General features: G+C 39.9%; 1 protein-coding gene and 1 long non-coding RNA gene across 4 annotated transcripts in view; one reads left to right on the top strand and one right to left on the bottom strand.

Moving 5' to 3' along the window:
• The window catches only part of gabbr2 (gamma-aminobutyric acid (GABA) B receptor, 2), a 177,445-nt gene that overhangs the window by 113,226 nt on the left and 40,354 nt on the right, over positions 1-23,865 (bottom strand). Inside the window, exon 2 of the mRNA XM_003444038.5 lies at positions 13,359-13,496. Coding sequence (XP_003444086.1) covers positions 13,359-13,496 — 138 coding nt within the window. The remainder of the gene's footprint in view (positions 1-13,358; positions 13,497-23,865) is intronic.
• The window catches only part of LOC102082428 (uncharacterized), a 95,876-nt gene continuing 85,755 nt past the window's right edge, over positions 13,745-23,865 (top strand). Inside the window, exons 1-4 of one of the 3 annotated variants that reach the window (XR_003215816.1) lie at positions 13,745-13,794; positions 14,258-14,330; positions 18,339-18,624; positions 18,769-19,138. This is a non-coding gene — a long non-coding RNA (uncharacterized LOC102082428). Of the gene's footprint in view, positions 13,795-14,257; positions 14,331-18,333; positions 18,625-18,768; positions 19,139-23,865 lie in introns of those variants that run through there. The other 2 variants (XR_270320.3, XR_003215815.1) reach the window with 2 other exon arrangements.

Here is a 23,865-nt window from a genome sequence, read left to right as displayed (position 1 = left end):
GCGCTTCCGAATGCTGAGAGAGGAAGCTGGCATCCTGCTGGTTAGTGTGTGCTTTCTCTTTAAAAATGCACGACGCCAGGCCACAGGGAGTGGTGACCCCCCTTGGCGTTAACCTATTGAGTGGTAAATATCAGGTAACACGGCCAATGAAATTCCACGTCTCACATCTTCCTTCGCAACCTTTTACAGTGTTCTTTGGGAATAAGTACTAGAGTGTGTTATTTAATGAAAGAAATCCATTCTGTATTATTGAAAACTGGTGCATTGTATTGATTTCTTTCCATATGTACACAAGATCTGACCCTTGGCATGCTATATATATACATATATATATATATATATATGACTATATTTATGTATATATCATGATGCTAATCCAAAAGAGTTTGCTGTAGTGGATCTTGTTTCAGCGGTGAAATATGTTAATCACGACAGGAAGTAGTTTAACAGTCCAAGTGCTGAGGGTACTTTGACACTAATCAGCATTTAGGACGATGAATAATTACTCCAGTTTTACTGCAGTCACATTCTAGCTACATTTCATGCTTGATTCCATAAAACTAAAGACTGAAAGTTCTATCATCAGTGCAAAAGCCTTTGCACAGATGTTCTGTGAAGTACCGCAGGACACCTTTGAACTAAAAATGAAGTATGACCTCCTCAGCTGCAGGAGACAATATTTAATGTTGGACCACTTGCTGAATACGAAGCTTCCTGTAGGAAATAACAAAAAAACCCAAGCAAACAAAAAAAAAACCCTAAATGGGAGGCATAATATTAAAAAAGCAAATCATATTAAAAAATTACAGTTGTTTGTGAGTCTTATATTGTACCCAGAACCAAGATCCATTTATATATTTTTTGCTAAATCTTAAAAATAAATAAACAGATGCAGATAATTATTCATACATGAATAAAGCAATGACGTTCAGCTTAACAGGACCGAAAAAAATCTCCATGTTTAATGCATGAAATGTATCTAAAAAAAGACAAAGCAGCAGATGTGACAAAACCTGCTAAAACCCAATATATAGCACAGTTAACATTACAAAACACTAAATAACGCTGAAACAAGTTCTATCAAGTAAAATCTATTGTTGTATGATGGAAGTTAGATCTAAGTTACGTTATTTTTTGTTTTTAAAAGATAGCAGTAGCTAAAAAGCAGCAGCCAACAGAAGACAGCATGACAGGAAACAGTTCTGATGCATTAGGATGTAAAAAAGCTCAGAGTTCCACATCAAACACAAACTCGCTTTTAATACCACAGGGGTATTTATAAATTTAAAGGTTGGTACAAGCTGAGAATGCATCTACCTAGACAGTGAGTCTGTGAGTGTGTGTATATGCGTTGTTGTTCAAGGAGATCCAACCATATGCACATTTTGAGCTCAGTGTTTAAGAACATTCTGCCCCACTTTCCCTTTTTTCTTCTGCCAACCTGTGGAGTTCAGCAGTCATCAGATATGCGAATGTATAACAAGGCAGCTTGCATTATAATGTGGAGGTATATGTATGAGAAAAGCAACATACATACACAGCATATATGTTTTTGTTTGGGCACGGAATCATCTGTGCACCTGTGTGATGTTTTTTTGTGCACATAGTTTATTGTAGGCACACCGATGAGAGCGTGAGAGAGACATGTTCAAAGACAGACAAACTCCACTCTGCACTAATGAGCTGGCTGTGCTGCTCTCCCTGCTTTGTCTCCCAGGCCCTCCTGCTTGCAAACCACTAAAAGGTTTGAATTAAAATTTTAAACAGTGCAGTGTGCAGTGCTGCCAGCATCTCAGGATATTTATATATAAAACACACTTCACATACCCCAAAGCAATGGCAGTTTTATAGTGTGTAGAAAACCCTTCCAGTATTCTTGCAGGTGTTTAGACAGCTCATCTTCTTACAGGTTAACACATTCCAGACTAAGATGTCCAATGTGGATAGAAATCAATTTGCTAAACAGAAAATCTGTTATGCTTAGTTTTGTTATTTATTAGTGGCTTTGTTGACAGGGAATTAGGTCTGTGGCACATATCGGACTTACACCAAGTGTATTTCCATAAATTCAATATTAATTCAGTTCAATTCACTGTTATTTATATAGCACCAAATCACAACAGGAGTTGTCTCAAGGCTCTTTATATTGTAAGGTAAAGATGTTACAATGGTAGAGAGAAAACCCAAACAATCAAACAACCCCCTGTGAGCAAGCAATTGGCAATGGCGGGAAGAAGAAATTCCCTTTTAACGGGAAGAAAACTCAAGCAGAACCAGGTTCGGGGAGGGCAGCCATCTCCCATGACCAGTTGGGGCTGATGGGAAGAAGACAAAACAAAAAACAGATTTAAAAAAGATCCAGCGGAAGAGAGTTCTATCTGAATTTAGAAAGACGAAACTGGAGGTCATCCAGGTCTTTATTGCGTTAAAACATTCTTGCATTCTTAAGACATTCTTCCATCATCTGCATAGCAATAAAAGTGTATGTTATATCTTCAAATTATACTACTTAAGGGAAGCGTGTACAGTATAATGTAAAGTGAATTGGTCCTAGCACAGAACCCTGTGGAACGCCATAATTAACCTTTGTGTAGAGAAGACTCCACATTTACATTAAAAAATTGGAATCTATAGGTAGATGGAAGTCAAACCACTGTGCTTCAGTGGTTTGACTCCTTAGTGCTAACCAACATGTCTATAGCAGTCCTTTACTGTTCTATTTAATGTCAGACGATATGAGAGTGTATTTTGAGCAGCTACTGTGCTTCAAATAAACCAAAACATTCTGTGGGGTGCGGGGAAATATACTGGTAGATGTGTTACATTTTCAATCTTGTATGCATGCTGTGAAGGATAGAATCATAAAGAAATGCCTGCCGTAAAGCAACATAACGGTATCAGGTAGAAACCATAAAGCAAACTTTAAAGGGTTCAATTTGAAATTGTCTACCTTCATGCTACACAAAGAAACTGCCCTGTCATTTTCAGCATGCACATCATGCTACCGATTTGCATGTGAATGTGATGCTGCGGCTACAAAACAAAGCAAAATCTTTTGACAAATGTGACACTTAAACTCACCGTAATGCAGCAGAGAGCATGTTATGACTATTCATGAGTAGTGAGTAGTTTCCTTGCCATGTTTGTCTGCATTCTGAAATGGTGCAAGCCCATATTTCTGTCAGCATAATTGGAATATGAGAGTTCTTCGTGCCAAACGCTTCACCACGTCTTTGCCAATTATAGCAATTCCTGCTTTTTGTGCCCAAGGTTTTCTGAGGCCCTTTGAAAAGGAAGACCCCTTTTGTTACAGGAAATGGGGGAGGAAAAAGACAGAGAGAGAAGAGGGCTAGAAAGAAAAGAAAGGAGAGAGAGAGAGATGTGAGGGATGTGAGGGATGGCGTTGGGAAATGTGCAAGCCAGTCTACATGCAAATTGCACATGCACATATCTGCTCCTGCATCTGTGCAAGTATGGGCTAGTTTATTTATTCATCTGAGCAATTGTTTGTCTGCCTGAATCTAAGCCTGAGTGCCACAGCTGTTCAAAGAGGACACCAACTGGCAGTAGGATTCGAGAGAAGTTGTTAGCCTAAAGAGAAGCGTGTCTTCACCATGGAACTTATACAGAATCATTTAAGATAGAAAAAAACTAGCATTGATGAAAACTGGAGAAATAACTACACAAAGGGTATTTGATCTTTAAAACAATCAAAGATACGAATGACCTGTGTAGCTTTGTATGCAAATATAGCCAGAAAATAGCGTTTACACAATTTTGTTAGGTGTTTGTCTTTTGGGAATAAGTTAAAGTGGCCTAAAGCCAGAAAGACATTATCATTTATCATGACTTATCATACTGGATTCCATTTGTAGCCGCAGGTGAAAAGGAAAGGTATTCAATGACTGCACCAGTAGGGAATAAAAATAGCATTGAGCTCAGTATCAATCTCAAGGAGGCTTAACGCTTCCGCATTCTGATGCCCCGATAAAGAGAAAGAGGATCGTGTGGGAGGAAAGAACGGCAGAATAAAGTGACAAAAAGGGAAAAGGAATTTAATCAAGTAAGGAGGTGGAGAGAATCTTTAAGCCTCTCTGCCTAGATCTGGTGTTTGTCACACAAAACACTTGGATCAGTTTTCAGACGGGTGCAATTTTATATCGGAGCGAAATTACAGTTTGAGTGCGGTTAGCATAATATAGGTTCGTGCAAGCATCACATGCACAGCTGCTTATTGTGCAATACTTTGCTGTACATGTTGCTGTGTTTGAAATTAAAAGCAGGAATGAAAATGTAAACACCATAAGTTAAAGCAGTTTTCCCATCTGCATAACTAGATGCTCATCATCTAGTTAGATAGCGTGTCGGTGCTAATGTGTGCTGTGTGTATAGGGTAAGAATTATGCTTATGGCCGTTCTACTGTAAAATCAGGTTATATCATCACAGTACAAGAATACTGTACATCAGGGATTGGTGAGAGAAGGAAGACAAAGGGGAGCAATGGAGGATGGAAAGCACTCAGTAATAAGAGTCTTTCCCTCTTTCCATTTCCGCTCTCTTATCCACTAACTTCTGTTTTTTTCTCTCTCTCATTCATTTTATTTCTCCCCCTCTCTCTCTCTCTCTCTCCTTCAGTCTCTCTCTGAATGGGAGTTGATGCCTCAGATATTAGTGAGCTGTGTCAGACAGTTAAACTGCCCTTTATCGATCCTCTAAGCTTCACTCTTTCCAAGCAGCCGTTATGGTTTTAATGGCTTGTAATGGAGCTGGGTTCTCTTTGATGTTCAATTGCTCAGCTAGTCCGCCCTTGTTTTTGATATAGTTTCAAAGGATCTTCCTAATGCCTGCCTCAGAGAAGCCCATTTCCGACAACAAATTTTTGGGTTCCCTGATTCTAAACTGTCCTTATAGTGGAGGAAAAAAACTGAAGGAGATGGAGTTGAATGGGGTAACAGCAGTCTTTTAAGGGGCTTGTAAAGGCTTTCTGACTACATGTAATGTTAAAAAAAGGCATGAAAACATCCTTAATAATAAAATATAGTTTCTTGGAACAAAACAAGATTTTATATTTAAATGCTCTTCATAATTCCTTCTGAAAGCCATTCTGTAAATGTCACTTTGCTTCACCATTTTTTACATTTTTAATCACTTGACAAAAATACAATAAAAGGTTAAGCGTAGTGAGAAATGATCAAAAAATCATTTTTTAAAATGATTTAAATATCATAAAATTGAATTGAAGAAAAGACCAAAATAAGTGGTTCACCTCAAGAAGTACACAGACACCAACATTAGGCATAATCCAAAACGGTGATATAAACCGCGGAGGCAAGTTATAGATGAATAACTTTGGTTTTACTGGATTTTTTCTACTTTGCAACTAAGAAAACTTCTTTTCCAAACTTGTTTGGCTTCTTTATTTACTCCTACTTTGAAATTATTTGTATTCCTGGCATTCTTTTGCTGATATATTGGAAGAAAAGTTGATTTTACCCTCTAAAATAGCTTTAAAATATTTGTGTTTGTGTTGCCTAATGTATGTTTTTCTGCTGAGTTCTCTTTTTGTTTCTATGCTGTGCCCCCAAATAATTTCTCCTTCAGGTTCTTTCTTGTGGTGCCTTTTTAAAAAGTAACTATATTGTAGCCTGATTCAAAAAGTGAAGTATCTTGCTAAAAAAAAGATGCATATTGTCCTGCTAAATCAAAGCAGAGTCAACTTTATATGCGTCTGAGCTCAAGTTATTACAGTCAATTAATTTTAGATAACGATTAATAACAAATTAAATTTATCAGAGGATTTTCTTGTTCAAAGCTTTATTTTCATCTAGAAGGGAAAGTTGTATACACCCAGCTAGCTTTTCAAAGTGCTATGGAGTCTATGACCTAAATAAGAAATATCAAAGCCTGGAAACCCCAAAAGAGAAAAGTGAGAAATGGGAAAAGAACCGGGATTGGGGGGCACACAAAAAGAGGGGTGGGTGGGTGTGCATGTTAAAGTCCCTGTGCGAAACATCAAAAACAAGCACGAACTATTAATGCATCTAGTTTGTTTATCGGTGCTTGTGGCTGGCAGGTCCCGCACCATCATTAGTGCTACGAATGTGACGCACTGATTTTCTTTTTACTCGCCCTCCACCAGAAAACTACTGGGAGAATGATAGTACTCGAATGCCAGGGTGGAATTCAGCATGTACTCATTGTGTATTCTTTTTGAATGTGTCTCGTAGACCTTGGTGTTGAAGAGATGTGTCAGTGGTAAAAAGCAAGAAAGAAGAACTGTTTCCATTTGTTGTTTCCACTTCCTCGGGAAGAAAAGAAGCAGCAAGAGTTTCTGTCAAAGCTCTTGTTCTTTTTGAGTGCCTCTGAACTAGCATGTTTATTCAATATGTGACACCGACAGTTGCAACACGTTAGCGCCGTATTCAACAAATGTTCCTAATTAACTAATGACTGTGTTTCCTGTCAAATTGCGTGCATTCGACGCTGTGAATAGGTACAACTGTGTGTGCGTGTGCGTGCGTGTGTGTGTGCATGTGCGTGCGTGTGTGTGTGAGAGTGAGAGTTCTGCTTTACGCTACATGCTGGTGTTTTCTCCAACAGCATACAGCATTTCATGACCAACCATGTCTGATTAATGCACAGTAAAGCATGTAATTAATCTTTTCTTCAGCCCCATTTTATTTTATGTTGTTGTTGTTGCCTCTGGTGACAAATTACAGAAACTCTGACACAGTCACTCAATGAAAAAAACACTTTAGGAAGTCTTACTATTTTTACATACACTCACCAGCCAACTCATTATAACCCGCTCTGACTGGCCATGAAGGCAAATATCTAATGAACCGATCACATGGCTGCAGCTCAGTGCATTTTGGCATGTACACTTGGTCAAGAGGATCTGCTGAAGTTCAAATTGGGCATCAGAATGAGTTTTTAAGAAACTGCTGATCTGCTGGGATTGTCCTGCACAATCATCACTTTGATTTACACAGAAGAATCCAAAAAAGAGAAAAAATATCCAGTGAGCACCAGTTCTCTGGGTGAAGATGCCAGAGGTGACTGGCGGAGACTCGCCACACTGCTTGTAACTGATAGAAGGGCAACAGTGACACAAATAACCACTCATTACAACCAAGGTTTGCAGAAGAGCATCTAACGCAGCATGTCGAACCTTGAAGCACAGGGGCTATAGCAGCACAAGAGCACAATGGGTGCCATTTCTGTCATGTAGGAATCACTAAAACTGGAATGGATCCATCCTTTCTTGTATCAACCGCTCAGGCTGCTGCTGATGGTATAACGGCATTGGGGATATTTTCTTGGCACACTTTGGTACTAAGTGAGCATCACTTAAACACCACAGCCTTTAGACTATTATTGCTAACCAGGTCCATCCCTTTATGACCACAGTAAACCCATCTCTGATGGCTGCTTCCGGCAGGATAACACACCATGACACAAAGCTCAAATTATCTCAAACTGGTTTCTTGTACATTTCAATGAGTTCACTGCACTCAAATGGCCTCCACAGTCACTGATCTCAATCCAAAAGAGCACCTTTTCAATGCAGTGTTATGGGAGATTCACATCGTGGATGTGTAAATGACAAATCTACAGTAACTGTGTGATGCTATCATGTCAATACGGACCAAAATCTCTGAGGCATGTGTCCAGCACCTTGTTGAATCTGTGCCATGACAAATTAAGGCAAAAATGGAGTACAACATAGTGCTGACACGGTGTACCTAATAAAGTAGCTGTTGAGTATATGGCTGTTTTGCTTTAGAATTGGCACTGCTTTAAATGTCAACATTTCCCTCGTTTAACTTCATCAGCAGTCTGTCCCATAAATCTGGACTCTAGTTCACAGCTTATGACAAAGGCTGTTGACTCATCCTCCCACTCGTTTTCCAAATGTTAACTCCACATATAGGCCTGTGCATTACACAACAGAATCAAGCCTCTGTCCATTCAAAGGTAACAGTGACATCAAGCGCTTCTCCGGCCAGTTCAGGCAATAACTTAAATCTAATCTTGGCTCAGAGAGAGTGAGGGACACCACTTCTTACTTCCCCCCGGGTGTTGCCTTTTTTGTTCTCTTAAGCAGTTTGTATTTTTTTCTCATATAGTCCTCTTCAGAGTTGTATTTAAAATACGAGGCCCCAACATCAAGGAAGATATTGATGATCAGAAATAAGACTGCACCTTGTAGTTAGCAAGCAGAAAGCAGAAAGAGTTTGGGGAAGTCATGAAACTTTTACTCACCCACTGACTAAAACAAAGAACGTACTCAGAACACGGGCGAAGTAATAAGCTGGACTTCACACGCATAATTTTGCGATATATGATGATCTGTTGTGATGCTCACACCAGCTATGCCCGTGCACTCTGTGATTTTTATCCTAAACTCTGGAAGTGATGAAATATTGATACGGTACACAGGAGGATTTGACGTAAGTAAGGCAGAATACTGCAGTGCTAGGCATCGCATGTTTTATTGAAACGCCCAGTGTAGCACTCAAGGAGAGTGAACGAAATAAAACTGGGGAAAAAAAGACACCAAAGAGACAGTGCGGCCTTAAAAGACAACAATGCTGCACTCATAAAGAAGGGATGCAACTTCTCTGTCCCTAAATTGCCTGGTTTAATGAAGCGTTGCCAATCAATATGGCAGATGCAGAAGAAAAATGAGATTCATATGCGGGTAAATATTAGCTCTATGTCCAGGTCTTGACCAAAATACTTTCAGAAAGTGCATCCACTTTTTCCTCCTCCAAAATATTGACTTCATTATTCAGTGTCCCTGAAAGATAAATGAATCACAGGTTTAGCGCTAAAGTTCTGCAAGCTTTACATCACGGCGAGGGACACTGGGGAATAGCTCATCTAAAAACAGTGACACAGCTAATGGTGAGGTAGGATTTCTGTTCATGTATAACCTAGTTCTCTTTGCAATTAACATATAAAACATGTCACCAAAAGCTGTGCGCTAAAACATGTATCAAATTTATCAGTTATGAAGGACGGGGCTCCTTTGTCTTTTCCTTCTCGACCAAATTACGAGAGGCAAAGGGATCAGGAAGCATAATTTTTCATTACACACTTGACGTGGCTGAAAAATGAACAGCGCGACCGCTGATAGGCCTAATTGGTGAGCGAGCAGGGGCAAGCAACTGGAGCCAGGATGGGCCATGGCTACTTCCTGGCACCCAGTGAACCATTTACAGAAAACAGGCGCCACTGCTGTGAAGAAAAAAAAAGACCTCCGAACTTAAAACGATGGGGGGGAAAAAGAGAGAGAGAGCGTGAAGAGTGTGCCGCAGATACCTGTGCCAGCAACTATTTAAAAACCTTGCCAAATGCTTTCTGGCATTATATAATTTCATGGTGAGGAGAACACAAGGTTAATCACTCACCAAGATGGTTGCCAAGAAGATGGCTTCAACATCCATTGTCTGACAGATATAAAAACACAGCAATCAGCTGCATTTGTGGCTGATAGCGGCTCACAAACGCAGCTGCGTCTTGCCCCGCTTCTTTGAATTTCAATTTTAGCCTATTAAAGTGTATGTCTGCCCCTGCCTGTCTGTTCCTCCATCATTCCCTCAATCTACTCCACGCCATCTGTCCACTGGCCCGGGTAGTATTCTTATCCACCATTTTAATTTCCTTGGGCAGTCATTTTAGCACATGTACAGTACCGCATTAAAAAATGTGACTGTAAATAAAGAGCCTAGCAAAGCCGCTTGGGGAAGGAGGTCGGCGAACAGGCATCTCCGACACAAGCCATGAGTCAGAATCCGAATGTGCGCGTCAGTCCTCTAGTACTGTACAAGAAAAGCGTAACAATATGCTACTGGCAAACTGGTCACCATCTAGATGTGATACATGCTGGATAATTTCTTTTTTCATTTACCTCCAGCAAAAGACTCTTAAAATTTTAAAGGGGACTGCTGACCACCAGGCTTTGTATAAAAGGTGGACTTCTAAGGAGCAGCAAGGGTCGACTCCTCTGAGAGCAAAAAATTAAATATTGAAAAAATGACCTAGTTTCTCACTTGATTTATGACATCAGTAAACATTTTCTTATTGAGTTCATAATCTCAATTGCTTTTTTTTCATGGCCTCATTTAGAGTCAAATGAACCACAGCAGGGTGTTCTTTACGACGTGGCTACCTTGTCAATTATAAGTTGCTACCATATGAGAGTGCATACCTTTCTCAGTCATTGCATCTCAGTCAGTTTGAGGCTTCAAATAAATTGGTGAAATTATGGTGGCTACATCTACCTTTTATTTAAAGTCTATCCAAATGCAAAGCAGAGACCAGGTGATAACCACGCAGCACCCACAGCCACTGTCTGCACTGACTGGAGGTCCTACACTGATTTTAGTTAAGTATTTTTAAAAAATGAACAGATTTAAGATGGAAACGATTACAAAAAAATTACATTTATGTTCTTCAACTATCTTGGCATTGGTCTGCACTCATTCATTTTGGGGTATTTCTGCAGACTAGTAGGAAAAGTTAGTGGAACTTTTCTGCTGACTGACTTCTCAGGATTTGAGGGGAAAGTCGATGATAATTAAATTGTAGCACAGAATGCAGAAAACTATTTTTGAAGGGATCATGGCTTGAGGTTTTGGCTTTATCATGGATAAACTGTCAAATTGTGCAGAGAAGATAAGTTACTGTACAAATTAGTTTCTTGAATATTTTTTGCTCTTTCCTCCATCATTTCATACTCCTGCTTTCATCGCTTATTCCTAATAATCTTACAGGAGGTCTCTTATGTTTGTAAATACCATTTTATCGGTTACCATTGAGAAAATACTGGCTACTGAATCTCTGGCTAAAAATTATAAACACTGATACCTCCCTTCTACATCTGCTCTGCATTAAATGCAAGTATGTACATCCAAGTCTTTGTGTAGATCGCAGTGAAAGGGCGTGCAGTCAGAGTTTATTTTTGTTGAGCCGTTTCAAGCTGACTTCATTAGGCATCAACACTGATTGAACGCTATTTTTATGGGTGTATGATTAAGCTTCTTCCAGGAGTAGTTGTTCTCTCAGCTATCGCCACTGTAGATAGTATCTGCCAGCTCCCTGTTTTGATGTGGAAATGATGAGCTTGTTAAGCCTGGCCCATAAAATCACGATGGAAAATTCTCCAGCTCAAGTTTTGTAGAAGCAGTGCCAGGGCTTGGTAATAAGTATGCAGGGTGACAGAATTCACAGCTTTAAAAACAGACTCCCATTGACATGGCACATTAAAAATTGTGAGGTGCAGGATTCAAACCTTTCTCATTTCATCATTTCTCATCCCCTCTCCCATTCCTCTTTGGGTTCCCTTGCTTAGACCCTTCCTTTCAATCCCTCTTTTTCAACCCCAGTTTTTAGTTTGAAGTAATACCACCGCACAAGTTGCATGTCTCTCATAATAATGTAAGAATTCAATGAATACAACACTTCCACATATATGCATATACACGAACACCATGTGCAACACTGATTAAGAGCACACAGGCCTGTGTCTAACTAATCTCAGTGCACGCTCCGGCTAACGAAATAGAAAGCTGCCACCTTACTCTGCATTTAGGGTCTGTAAAACAACCAAAACCTATGTGGTGTGTTGTTTATGTCCAGGGACAAATATTGAGCAGATTTCCAGCTCGCACTATGGCTGGTTGATGACTCATACTCTAATGAGGATGCAGCTTAGGCCTGCAAAGATAGCTCGCATCTGAGAACAGTAACCTCAACTTCTGATGCCGTACCACACCTACAAACGAGAATGTACAATTCTATATATAAACACCTACTTGCCTATAGAGAGATGCACACAGATTAGATCCTTTAATTTAAAAAAGCAGCAGATAATTATGACTCGTGCTTTTAAAAAGACACCTGTTTCAAGATGTTTTAAGTCTTAGTATTATGCTGGACAGATGCTGATTGAAAAATATCTTTAATCAAAGTTTGCACCTGCACGTCTGCTGTCCCAAAAAGAAACTGCTATTTGGTTGCTTTGGTTTTACCTATTCGCCTTAAACTCTCTCCCAGTCACTTGCTATATGATATTCAGACATAGTCACTATGTGCATTTGGGATCAGGCTGACATGAATTTGTTGGTGTTGCTCTCTGTAATGACAGCGGAAAATGGGCTACTTGGTAAAGTGCCCTGGGGAACAAACTGTACCAAACACAGTGTTCTGCAGAGCAGAAGATTGCATCTCGCAGGTATCACTGTCAAAAAAAAGCAAGTGAAGAGATAAGCAATTACACATACATGAAAACCTACAGATAAACCCTTAAAATTCAACTTCAACCAACAGAAAGTAAACACAGAATAAAAAATAAAAACAAAAAGAATTAGTCATCCTTTTATTCCCAAATCTTTTCACTCATGAGTGACTCGAACAAGACAGTGAGCAAAAAACGGACCGTGTAAAGCAGCAGATTCACAGCAACTGCAAGCAGAAGAAATATGCCACGTAATGTGACATTCAGTTCAAAACACAGCCTCTTGAATTACACAATCTCCACTTCTTTCTTATCTGTGCTTGATAACCTTTGCAGCGTTTGCAGACAATGAATTGTATTCTTTGAAAGCATGCATTTCCCCTCTTTGGTAGAGCAAAGGCAGGCACAAGCAATAACTGGGGGGTTAAAAGTTTTCCCGATACAAGAATTAGTGATGTTTAATGTCCACACAGAGCAACCACAACACTGAGTTAATGGCACAAAATGCTATTTAGAAATCGTAAGAAAGTGGTATGACAGGATCACTTTTATTATATTGCCTAAGAAGTTTATTCGCTAAAACACTTTAGATCAACCCCAAAATATATCTTTTCAGCTGTGCAAGGCAACATTTGACTACAATGCGATCAGTCTGTCTCATGATTTGACAATCATTTAATAACGTATTTCCTCTACTTACGTCTAAGTGTTAAGTAAAATGGTTCTCACATTTTTCACAGCTGATTTCTGGTCGTGGTACTGTTGGTTCGAACCATTTTGACTCTGCCTCTGATTGTAAAATAGAGGAGGATTTCAAGGATTACAGCACTGCCAATTAGACATTCACCCTGGCAAGGTTAATAAAGGATTAAGCTATGAGTTGGAACCCCTTTGAAATCTCAAGACCCATCTGTCCACCAAAACACCTACAGAATAAGAATTTCTAGAACCTAAGCAGCTTTTAAACACCAAAGTCAGGTTTCCTAGAAATACCCAGATTTCTTTTTTTAAAGTATGTACACAGGAGTTCACGTGTAATAACATGACATTAAGACTACGTACTGTACACAGTCATACACACTCGTGCATGATGACATGCAGTACAGCTCCTACCTGCACCAGATTCCAGCCTTCCAAGGATTCTGCAATGATGGATGTTACAGAGGGGCAGACGCCGCCGAAGATCATCAGGTGTTTGGGCCCGTAACAAATGGCATCAAAGAAGGCCCTCAGCCCCTTGGCATTGTCACACTGCAAACACAGAGAGAGGCGTCGTGAGCTACAGTGAGGCAGAAGGGAGACAAGATGAAGTCATGGAGAAAAGGGATTTTTTTATTTAGTTATTGTTGTAAAAACAGTAATGGTAACGGGGGAAAGGAAGTGATAAGTCAAATGTAAAACAATGTAGCTCACAGGCTGCAGGAGCGTTCCCCTGCTCCAGCCCAACGCTGCAGAATGCAGCCATTTTACGTCACTATAGCAACAAGAGGAAAAGATTGTGTGAAAGGAGGAGAGAGAGAAAAATGAACAGAGAGAGGGAAAAAACTGTGTAGGTTTCAATTGATTGTTATATGAACTGGCTAACCGGTTTTGCTGCGATTCTTTGATTTCCACAGTTTGTAATGATATTCCTATCAGCAGTAAACACTCCAAACCTCAATCTTCTATTATTGCTACTCAATTCAGAGATGGAGTGACTGACTGGCAGGTGGTGTGTGTATATGTCTGTATTTGTTTCCTCTGACACAGTCCATCTTATCCGGAGAGTCATTTGACCTTGTTAGCCATCAACCAGCTACTGAATGAGATTTTCCACCAAACAAACGCGCTCCACAACGCAGACTGAAAAACTGAAAATCGAATGTGAAGGAATGAGATTTCTAACCGACAAATGTTTTGATCTGTGAACAAGGTTATTAAGTTGTGTTGCAGGTGTCATGGTTTCACTTTACGTGATCATTTCTTCTCTTGTATCCATGATTTCTTTCTTCTTTTTCCCTTATTTTTGATAGGAACATGATAATCTGGGACACCTCAAATCATTTGCCAGGTCAAGCTGCAGTGGAGGACACAAACAACTTCCTTGTAAGTCGCACCATCAACTGCTGGACTAACATTCTTGCATTCAGTCAGATTTAATCATGTGCTAGGACCAACTCAGACTCTTTTGTTGCCTTTGTTGTTTTTGAAGTAGACGACAGTTAACTGGTACAGATATGTTTTCCTCTATGCATCCCAGTAGAGAAAAATCCATGCTATAATGGCGGTCAAAAATAGACACGATTGCGACTATGCCTCGAGTGAAATGAGAGGGAGAAGATGTGATTAGACACAGTGGGTATTTCTTATCCTCGCAATACAGCTGAATGAAACAGCAGGCTATTAAAGAAAATATTCATTTCCCTGCATCTGGCCATAACAAGGTGGGCTGGTACTGAAGGATTGTGACTTTTAATTGGTTACCAAGCAACATAAAAAGAAATGTGGGCAACTAAACTTGTCATCATGAGCACAATAGGGCTTGGAGATACAGTAGGCTTAAGCTGATTTATTATGAGAAGTGACAATGTACTGTAGGTGGCAAAGAATAATGTTCTTTAGTCTTTCTGCACCAAATAAAACTGTCTTGCAGCAACAGCACAGTCTACATGTGTACAAGTACATGTGCATACATATGCATCAAAGTGCATTAGTTAAGACAAGAGCATATTAACGTAGCCTCCATGTTGTCACCCACCGGATTATGAACTCTGATTCTGAATCCTCAGTTTTAGCATTGAGTCCACAAGAGAAGATATTTGAGAATATCAACAAATATTTGAGTAACATCTGAATAAAACACACAAGTTCTTTGTTCATGTGTTTGTTTCTTCGCCCGAAAACTCCTCTTGGACCAGCAAGAGTTAATAATTCTTATCTAATTCAAATATTATGACATAGTCATGTTGCCTAGCAACCACCAAGCACCAGACTAAAATAATAGATCATAAGGTGGTATATATGAGGTATATTTTCCACATTTACACACCTGTTACACTTTATAAAAGTATCCTATCATTTTAACTTCATAAAAATTAAATCAAATCTATATCTGTTGAATTATGCATGATATATTAGCAACATGGTAAAATGACCCCCCCAACAGATTTTTTGCACAGTCCTTTTGCACAATTAGTTAAACGCTAGTATTTGTCAGATGGCTATATTAAAATCACACCAGAAAGCACCGGCGGTACAAGGTTCATCTAGGTGAGGTGATACCTAGCAGGAGAGCGATCATTTACACTTACAGTTAAACAGCTGTGTCCTAATAAGGGTATAACTGAAAAACTTGCCTCCTTATAAAGGTGACACAAAGGGGGATATTAGCTGTAAAACCACAGCTGCTTTTGTGCCATGCTGTCAACATTTTATTTCTGCTTCAAATTAAGAAGTTTGATGTGGAAATCTGTGAGGGTTTGCTCTTTTGAAGTGGGCCTCAGTTTGACTTTGGAGGAACTGCAACCTCCGTAAAGCATGGAGAAGGAAAACTGCAAAAGAAAGAAAGAAAGAAAGAAAGAAAGAAAGAAAGAAAGAAAGAGAACATTTCTAAATTGCTCCTCTTTCCCAGCTATCATTACAAATATCCAAAGATCTTGCAAACTTGCAAAATTAAGCAGCTGGGACTAAAGAGTGTTTTGGATTATTGCTTGATCAATGGCTTAAACAATTACATGACTTAAGCGATTGATTGAGGCTTGTTTCTCTTTCAGCAAATTACTTCATCAGCTGATCATTCAGCCTTCCACCTTTCATTCATGTGCTCTTAAATCTCAAGGCCATGCATGCCCGCAATCTACTGTGCTCTGCTCACAGAGCCTTGACCAGTGTGTTGTCATGCCAACGGCGTGACTATTCACACTTTTGTGCGCTAGATGAGTGAGGTGCCGCGGCAGGGCCGTTGTAGCAACGGCTATATTTAGTCTCTCGTTAGGTAGCACAACGACCCAGACATTAATCAATACTTATTCATCTCCAGCAACACCGTAGAAGTTGGACAGACAAAGCAGGATGAACAGGAGAGAGGCAGCCGAATATAATAGGGCACAAAGAGTAACGACACACGGAGGCAGTGAAAGTGATGGTGGGTGAAGCAAGTGGTTGAATAGAGGGTGAGAAAGACAGGAGAGAAGAGGTATAAGCCTGATATTAGCCATACACTAATAAAGCATTCAACCAGTGTTATGAACCTGCCCTCCATTATAAGCTCACAATAGAGTAATTCGTGAGCGTGAGATTCATTCACGGGCTCTCTGTGATGCTTAGAAGTCACACAATGCACATTTGCCTACAGTCCATTAAGTAAGGAAAAAGTAAATTTAAATGTCAAACCTAAAGTAGTTTTTAAGTGATTACATTTAAAATCTTTGAATCTCATAATGGCATTCGTTTCCAATACACAACCATTTTCTTTCTGCACAACTCTGTTCTATAGTGATGACTTTTTCGAGGCTTTCTAATAGGTTACAAACAGTTTTTGGTAGAGACGTGGCACTCAAGGACTCGTGAATAGAAATCTATCAGAGAACACTGTAACAGCAAAGATGGCGGCTATCCAGGCCCTGCCCCGAAAGAGTCACTCATTTTGTTGCACAGACAAACAGTGGTGGTCCACAACTTTGCATATCCACTTGTTAGCATAGTGTATTTATTGTACTTCTCGTGGCTTACTTACACTTAAGAAGCCTGATTAACTGTGCTCATGAATAGCACAACTTTTACCTTTTTCTGGGGAAAAGTGTTTTTTTTAATCAGTTGTGTGGTGAGACTTGCTTCCACCAGGACTTGGATGGAGTCTGTATCTTTGATGCTAGTTTATTCTAAATAAGGTTAAAGCTGTCACAGATATCATTCTCATGTAAAACATACATAACCTCCAAAACTGCTACGACGGGAAAGTATAGCAGCACTTAACTCAGTAGGAGAGCAGTAAGAAATACTACAGCACTTTATTTCCCTCTCCTCCAGTCTGAAATCTAATTCCTGGCATTTGGAGGCCATTCGGAGCAGATCGATGGGGTTAACGTCCGTAGTAATCTGTTTGACTGCCTTGGGAGACAGCCAAGGAAGGTTCGTGTGTTGTTGTTGTTGTGTGTGGGGTGGGGGTTAATGGCAGAAGAACCTAGAAATGGAAACTCAAGGGATGCATATCACTCTGTCTGATCACAGAATCATACAACGTGCGCCCTTTGTACAGCACAGACACTAAAACCTCACAGGAGTTTGAATTCACTTGCTGGATTAAGAAAATATTTTTAAAAATTGCGTTTGTTTTTACAAAAATCTCCTCCCTCAGATTAATATTTAAGATTTCAGTGCGATGAGATCGCACGACAACGCTTCCATTTAGAGTATATTACAGAAAGACCAGTTTATTTCAAATGCTTCTCAACACTATTGTCACTACTGCATCTCCTTCACGATGACCTTTACACAAAGCTACTGATATTCATCCTTGTTGTTCTCTGTACAATGACATTAACTTGCTGCTATTGTGCTACTAATAAACTAAAGTCAATTAGCCTGTGAGGAAATAGCCTCTCTGTGTGTCACGGTGAAATGCATTTTTACTTGTTCCATGTGATAAATTACATGCATCATTTAATTTTAATCAAAACCTTGGGTAATAGCGCGCCTTTAAAGATGAGCATGCATCAATGTCTGTTTATGCCATAATCCATCAATAGTTACAGAGCGTTAAAGGAAGTATATAACATCCTTTTAAGGCACGTTTCAATATGATTTCAAACGCACTTAATAAACCTTAATAGAAAAAAACTTTTTAAAAAGATCACTTTTGGGGACTGTTTTTTTAAGGCTCAGCAATTACTCAAATAAGTGATAATTAATTACTCCTTAATTAATTTCCACAGGTAAATTAACCTGCCCTCCCTACAAAGAGCCAGCCACATTTCTACAAGCCAATAAGCTAAACGCTTGAAAGTGAAATTTTCTAACTCACTTTCGCTACACGCAGGATGACACTGCAGAGGCCACCAAGGTGTATCTATGCTTGTCGTCTGTAGGTGTGCATATGTGTGTTTTTGAGAATAGAACAAGAGCTGATCAGAGCACCAGGCTGGAGCTAACCATGATGAAATGCCTTGTTAACGCTCCAGAGGCAGCTGCACCTGTCCCTCATCTAATGGCAATTTACTGAACCCAAATCAGCAACCTGAGGCCCTGTATAGCACATGCACATACATGCAAGGGCGAGTGATAAAGACAGAGGACAATAGAGAGAAACAGGGAGGGAAGAGCCTGATCTGATGTCAGAAGCAATCTGCTCTGCTCTGCTCATACTACTGCTCATTTTTTCCTGACAAGGCCAACAGCACAGGTGATCATTGACAGCAAACTCCCACCTCAGAATATATGACTTTATGAATTAAGTTTATGCACATGTTATTACAATAGCATCATGCATATTTCATCAGTGGTTGCCTGGTGACTGAACTGTTTTTTTTTTTTTTACTGTTAACAGCTGACTGCAAGTACTTATGGTGACCTGCTGGTTTCCTAGAGGTTGAAAACGCAACACCCTCAACCTCTGGGTGACCACTTTTTCTGTCTCCAAAGAGTCACATACCAACTTGGACAGGCTGCCATCGATCTCAGACAGATCAGCAAAGGATTGCAAATAACCATATATCACAAGGGACTTGACCCAGCTTCCTGCCAAATGGTTGAATTCTGGTTACAGTACTAGTTCTAGTCCTAAAAGTTTTCTGTCGAATCTCAGCACGTTTTCATTGTCACATGTGCATCACAATGGCCTTTACACAAAGCTACTGATATTTGTCCTTGCTGATCTCTGTACGATGTCATTAACCTGCGCTATTGTGCTTCTAATAAATGACACTCACTCAATTAGCCTGTGGGGAAACAGTCTCTCTCTGTGTGTCACAGTAAAATGCATTTTTACTTGTTCCATGTGATAAATTGCATGCATCATTTAATTTGAATCAAAACCTTGGGTAATAGCGTCGCAGCCTGTTTATGCCATAATCTGTCAATAGTTACAGAGGGTTAAAGCAAGTATAATTCAGAGCTCGACTCTTAATTAGTGATGTGAACTTTTGGTTATTGTGAATTTCTGTGTATTTAGACAGCAGCACATTCGCGATTTGCAGTATTATCACAAATCCTAAAGTGAATGTAACATGACCCTATTCAACCTCAAATCAACAGCACACTGAGAGCAGACTGACTCCATGTCAAACTTGTTTTATTGCCGTCTTGATGCACCAAAATTGCTTGGAAGATAGCAACCGGCTGTGAGTGTTCAAAGCAAGCATCTCAAAGGCAGCATGGTCATGTTCACTGCAAGCGGTCGCAAAAATTTTGGTTGTGCATTTTGTTCTCCTACCACTGTTTTTCTTAGTGTTACTGTAGCATGCTGTTGAAGTCCTCTTTTAAAGGTACACATATACACATCCACCCTGCCTGCCTCATGCAGCATGCTTTCCTGTCCATCCAGCACTGGCACAGCACATGCAAGTAGCTGGACTCTTGTACCAGCTGCCTCCTGCACACACTCCACACTGAATTACTTTCACATCCCCGAGCCAGGAGAGGAAATGTGCGCCAGGATGAATCCAGTGATTGCTAAAACATATGCTTGGCATTAAAAAGCTCTATAGAGTTAGCACCCAATAGGTCAGATCTAAAGAAGATTATCTCTTTCACCATGTACAAACCCAACTAATCCTCTAAACTGTCATGGCTGTCAATACCAGCTACCGTCGGAAGAGGAGGAAGAATCACGAGTATGTATGTGTGAATTAGTCTGCAGCAGTTCAATGAAGTCTTACAATTTCAGCATAAAGACAGTGACGGTATATTATCTTCACCACATGCTACTTTGAGTTGGTGTGGTGTCATTTAAGGTCAGCGTTTCCTACTGTTTATCTCTCCAGGATACATCTACACCTAAGATCTTCAAGAAGCTAGAGCGATTTGTTCCCCATCACTGAACTCTTGAGCAATTCGGAGGTCCACTGGGGTGTAACACATCACCCACCATGCCTCCTTTTCTTTCTCTTTCTTAAATGACCAAGGGAAGATAAGGCTGACAGGTAATTCACAGTCCTAGGGAGCCAACAGACAAAGCTTTCGGTGAGATACTTGGAAAAGTGCTACAAGAAGGAAAACAGGAGGAACAAGAGGAGAGAATGAAGATGACTTCAGTATGCTGCAAGCATAGGCAAGACTCCTTGTGGTAACATTTAAACAGCAGGCCCCGGAGTATCCGAACAGAGTACACATTGATTGAGTGAGAGTGGATGAAGTAAACTGAGAGCAGGAAGGAGTGATGGAGTTGTTTTTTTCCCTCAATCTGTTCCCTTAACAATGCATGCCTGCAACACACAGGGAAAAAAAACTGAGGCACCCACTTCTTGTCTGGGGAGAGACTGGCCTTTAAAATCCACTGCTAGAGACTGACTGGGCTGCTCAAGCTGATAGCTGTTTGCCCTCCATCTCCTCCTCTCTCTGTGCCGTCTGGCTCTTGTTATTGCAGTCAATCTATCTCTCGCTTTCTGGAGAGCTCAGATGGCCACCAGGATAACCATGATGGCATGTTGGAAGCCTCTTTAGTGGTGACAAGTCTCTTTCGCTCTTTTTCACTTTCCTTCACTCCCACACACAATATTCTCCCTCTGTGCTCGTGCTCATCCTCAAACAAAACCAACTAGATAAATTATCATCCTTACCTAAATTTCATGCAAAATTTTAATCTCTGACAAATCCGCAAACAATAACACGCACATCTGCTCACTCACGAATCAGAGAAAAGCTCAAATTGGCCAGTGGAACTAAAATCAGAGTGAACACATTGCACCTTTATTAGCAATCTGAGCAGAGCAGAAAGCAGACGCTGTGTTAAGCCTATTACAGGCTGTTGTGCTTTTGACAAGGCCTGACAACAGCTGGAACATGTTGTGCTGCCCAGTGAGAGGGACAGACCAAAGTGAAATCCACCTCAAATGATTAGTCCCCGAGGAGGTGATGGATGCAGATGAGATGAGAGCGGACTGAGGGAAAAAGTCAAACTTTTTCTTTTTCATTATGCAGTTTGTTTTCAGAAAAAATTTGCACAGATTTTAGGGCGCTAATAACAACACAGAGCTATTTCATTTTGTAGTTCAATAAAGGATTTTAAGTATAGGTTTTAAATTTCCACATCAGCTTTTCTATGTATAATATTTATAGCGCTGTGCAAAACTCTTAAGCCACCCCTAGTTTCTTTAATTTTTGTTAGGAAAATGCAAAGTAGATTCAACCATTGTAGTCATACATGGAAACACAGTATGTGAAGCAAAAATAGAAGCTGCAAAAATCTATCAAGCCTTAAGGTCAACATTTGGTATGACCGCCTTTATTCTACAGCACAGGCTGAAGTCTCTTAGTAGTTTCTTTAAGTAGACTTCAGTACTTCAGGTGTCCTGAAAGACATCCCAAAGCTCTTCTTTGTTTCGCAGATAGCTGTAGACAAATACATGTTAATGATCATTCGAAAAGAAAACCTGTTGCCGCTGATTTTCAGTCCAGTTCTTTTGTAATATGGCATATGTGAGTCATACATAAAAACTGAAGGGCAAGATGCATCTCTCAGATCCTATGTTAGGGCTTTGCTGGATTTCTAGTTCTTATTTTGTAAGGACATGACTTACAGATACTGTTCATCTGCTGCAGATAGTTTATTAGGCCTGCCACTTCTTTGTCCTCCACTTGAAATGGGAACAAATGATGTGTTTTTGTAAAATGTGTAAAGATACAATGGGTTTTTAGCGAAATTGTCTATTATATATAGACACATTACTTGTTTGCCTAATAAGCTAGGCGCCTTTTTTATGCTCGAATCCTTTACAGATCGGTTTTAAGTGGCTTGACAAACAAAAATCATTCTTTTAAAAGTGGTCAGGTAAAAAAACAGCTGAATGTCCACAGAAACACTCTGAAAGACCTTGAGAAATCCTGGAGACCATTTTTTTTAAATTTAAAAAACATCTGTCTCCATGGAAGCAAAATATAAACAACTTCAGGGTGACTGAAGACTTTTGTACAGTACTTATGCTGAGTGATTGGCCAGTTCATGCACATAAAAATAGATTGTTTTTGTCCTGTTTTGAATTCTATGTGTAAATTTCATGCACTATAGATATATGTATATATATATATATATATATATATGTTATCCCTCAAAATCAGGGAAAAGAGTATCATGGAAAAGACACTGGTATTACGCTCTTTTGGACTCAAGGTGAGCACTCAAAGCACTTTCAATTAAATGAGTGCTTTTTTTCTATACCTAAGCACTTTTAACTTAAGGTTCACGCATCCATCACACCAAGAATACTTACCCAAAGATACTTGGGCATGCAGGCTGGTGCCCCAGCTGAAGAATCTGCTAACTAGTAAAGGAGAGGAGTAATATGGACGAAGAGTGTGAGGAAGAAAGTAGGAGAGAGCCCATTATCAAGTCAATTATTTCGTGGCCCCCAAAGGCCCTTCACTTTGCCCCATGGATGAATTCAGTAATGCAGGGGAGGTAAAAGAGAAAGAGGTGGAACAAAGGAGGACAGTTCTGGTTAACAGTACAATATCTGTCCATTCTTACGGCAGAGAGAGGACATCCCAGCAAATTTGGTAGCACTTCTTTTTTTGGGGAGGCGGGAGGGGTTCTCTGCTACAAACTGCACCATGGTCGGTTTTGGATCAGGGCATTTCTCGTATCATTTTTTATTTGTTTAATCACTGACAGCACAACCTAAAATGATTTCCACATGAAAAATTGCTACCCTTTAAGATAGTTGTTAGATAATGTTTGAGTTTTTTGTCAACTGAAAAAGCCTGTAAAATGAATGAAAGGGAGCACATAAAATTCCTCATATATGTCTTGTCAATTGGGGATATTAAAGCTTTATGGACAACAACTGTGTGAAAGTATGAACCAATCTAATCCCAGTGCCTCAGCCTCCCAATCTTTATGAATCTCTCAGAGCGAAAAATTTACAAGCCCTCCTGGATGTTGCTGCCCTTTGCTTTCCAACGTTTCACATTAAAAAGTCCCTGCCTCCACTTTTATAAGCCCCCTCCACCGTATTTACCTCATATAATGCTGTCTGCAAAACGTGCACACCGTCACTCGCTTTCATTCGTTACAAGGAAAAGGAGATGAAATACCATTTTGAAAGATACACAAACAAGGCAGTCTGCATCAATTCAACTGCCCAATAGAGCACGAAGCAGGGCTGAGAAGCAAAGAATGATGGGGGTTTTTTTCTGGTATGTGTTATTGTGTGTGCCTAAAAGGCCCCTCCTTAGTTGTTCATTTAGTGCTAGAACCTGCATTGCTTTTCTCACTTTCTTGCTGAGAGCTTGATGAGATCAGTACAACAATCACTTTCCATCCCAGGTTACAAATATAACAGTAGGGTTTTCATTTTTGTTTGTTTTTTAAGAAAAGTAACATGTAATTCTTTCAGAAACTAAAGAGTAAAAAACAATCATTTGCTTTTTTTACGTGTACCTGGGCAGGCGGATATGACCTCCTGGAGAGTGAAGTTGAAGAGCCAGG

The sequence above is a fragment of the Oreochromis niloticus genome, linkage group LG22 (assembly GCF_001858045.2).
Source record: "Oreochromis niloticus isolate F11D_XX linkage group LG22, O_niloticus_UMD_NMBU, whole genome shotgun sequence".
NCBI classification, from domain to species: Eukaryota; Metazoa; Chordata; class Actinopteri; order Cichliformes; family Cichlidae; genus Oreochromis; species Oreochromis niloticus.
This window is presented reverse-complemented; position numbering and strand designations above follow the sequence as displayed.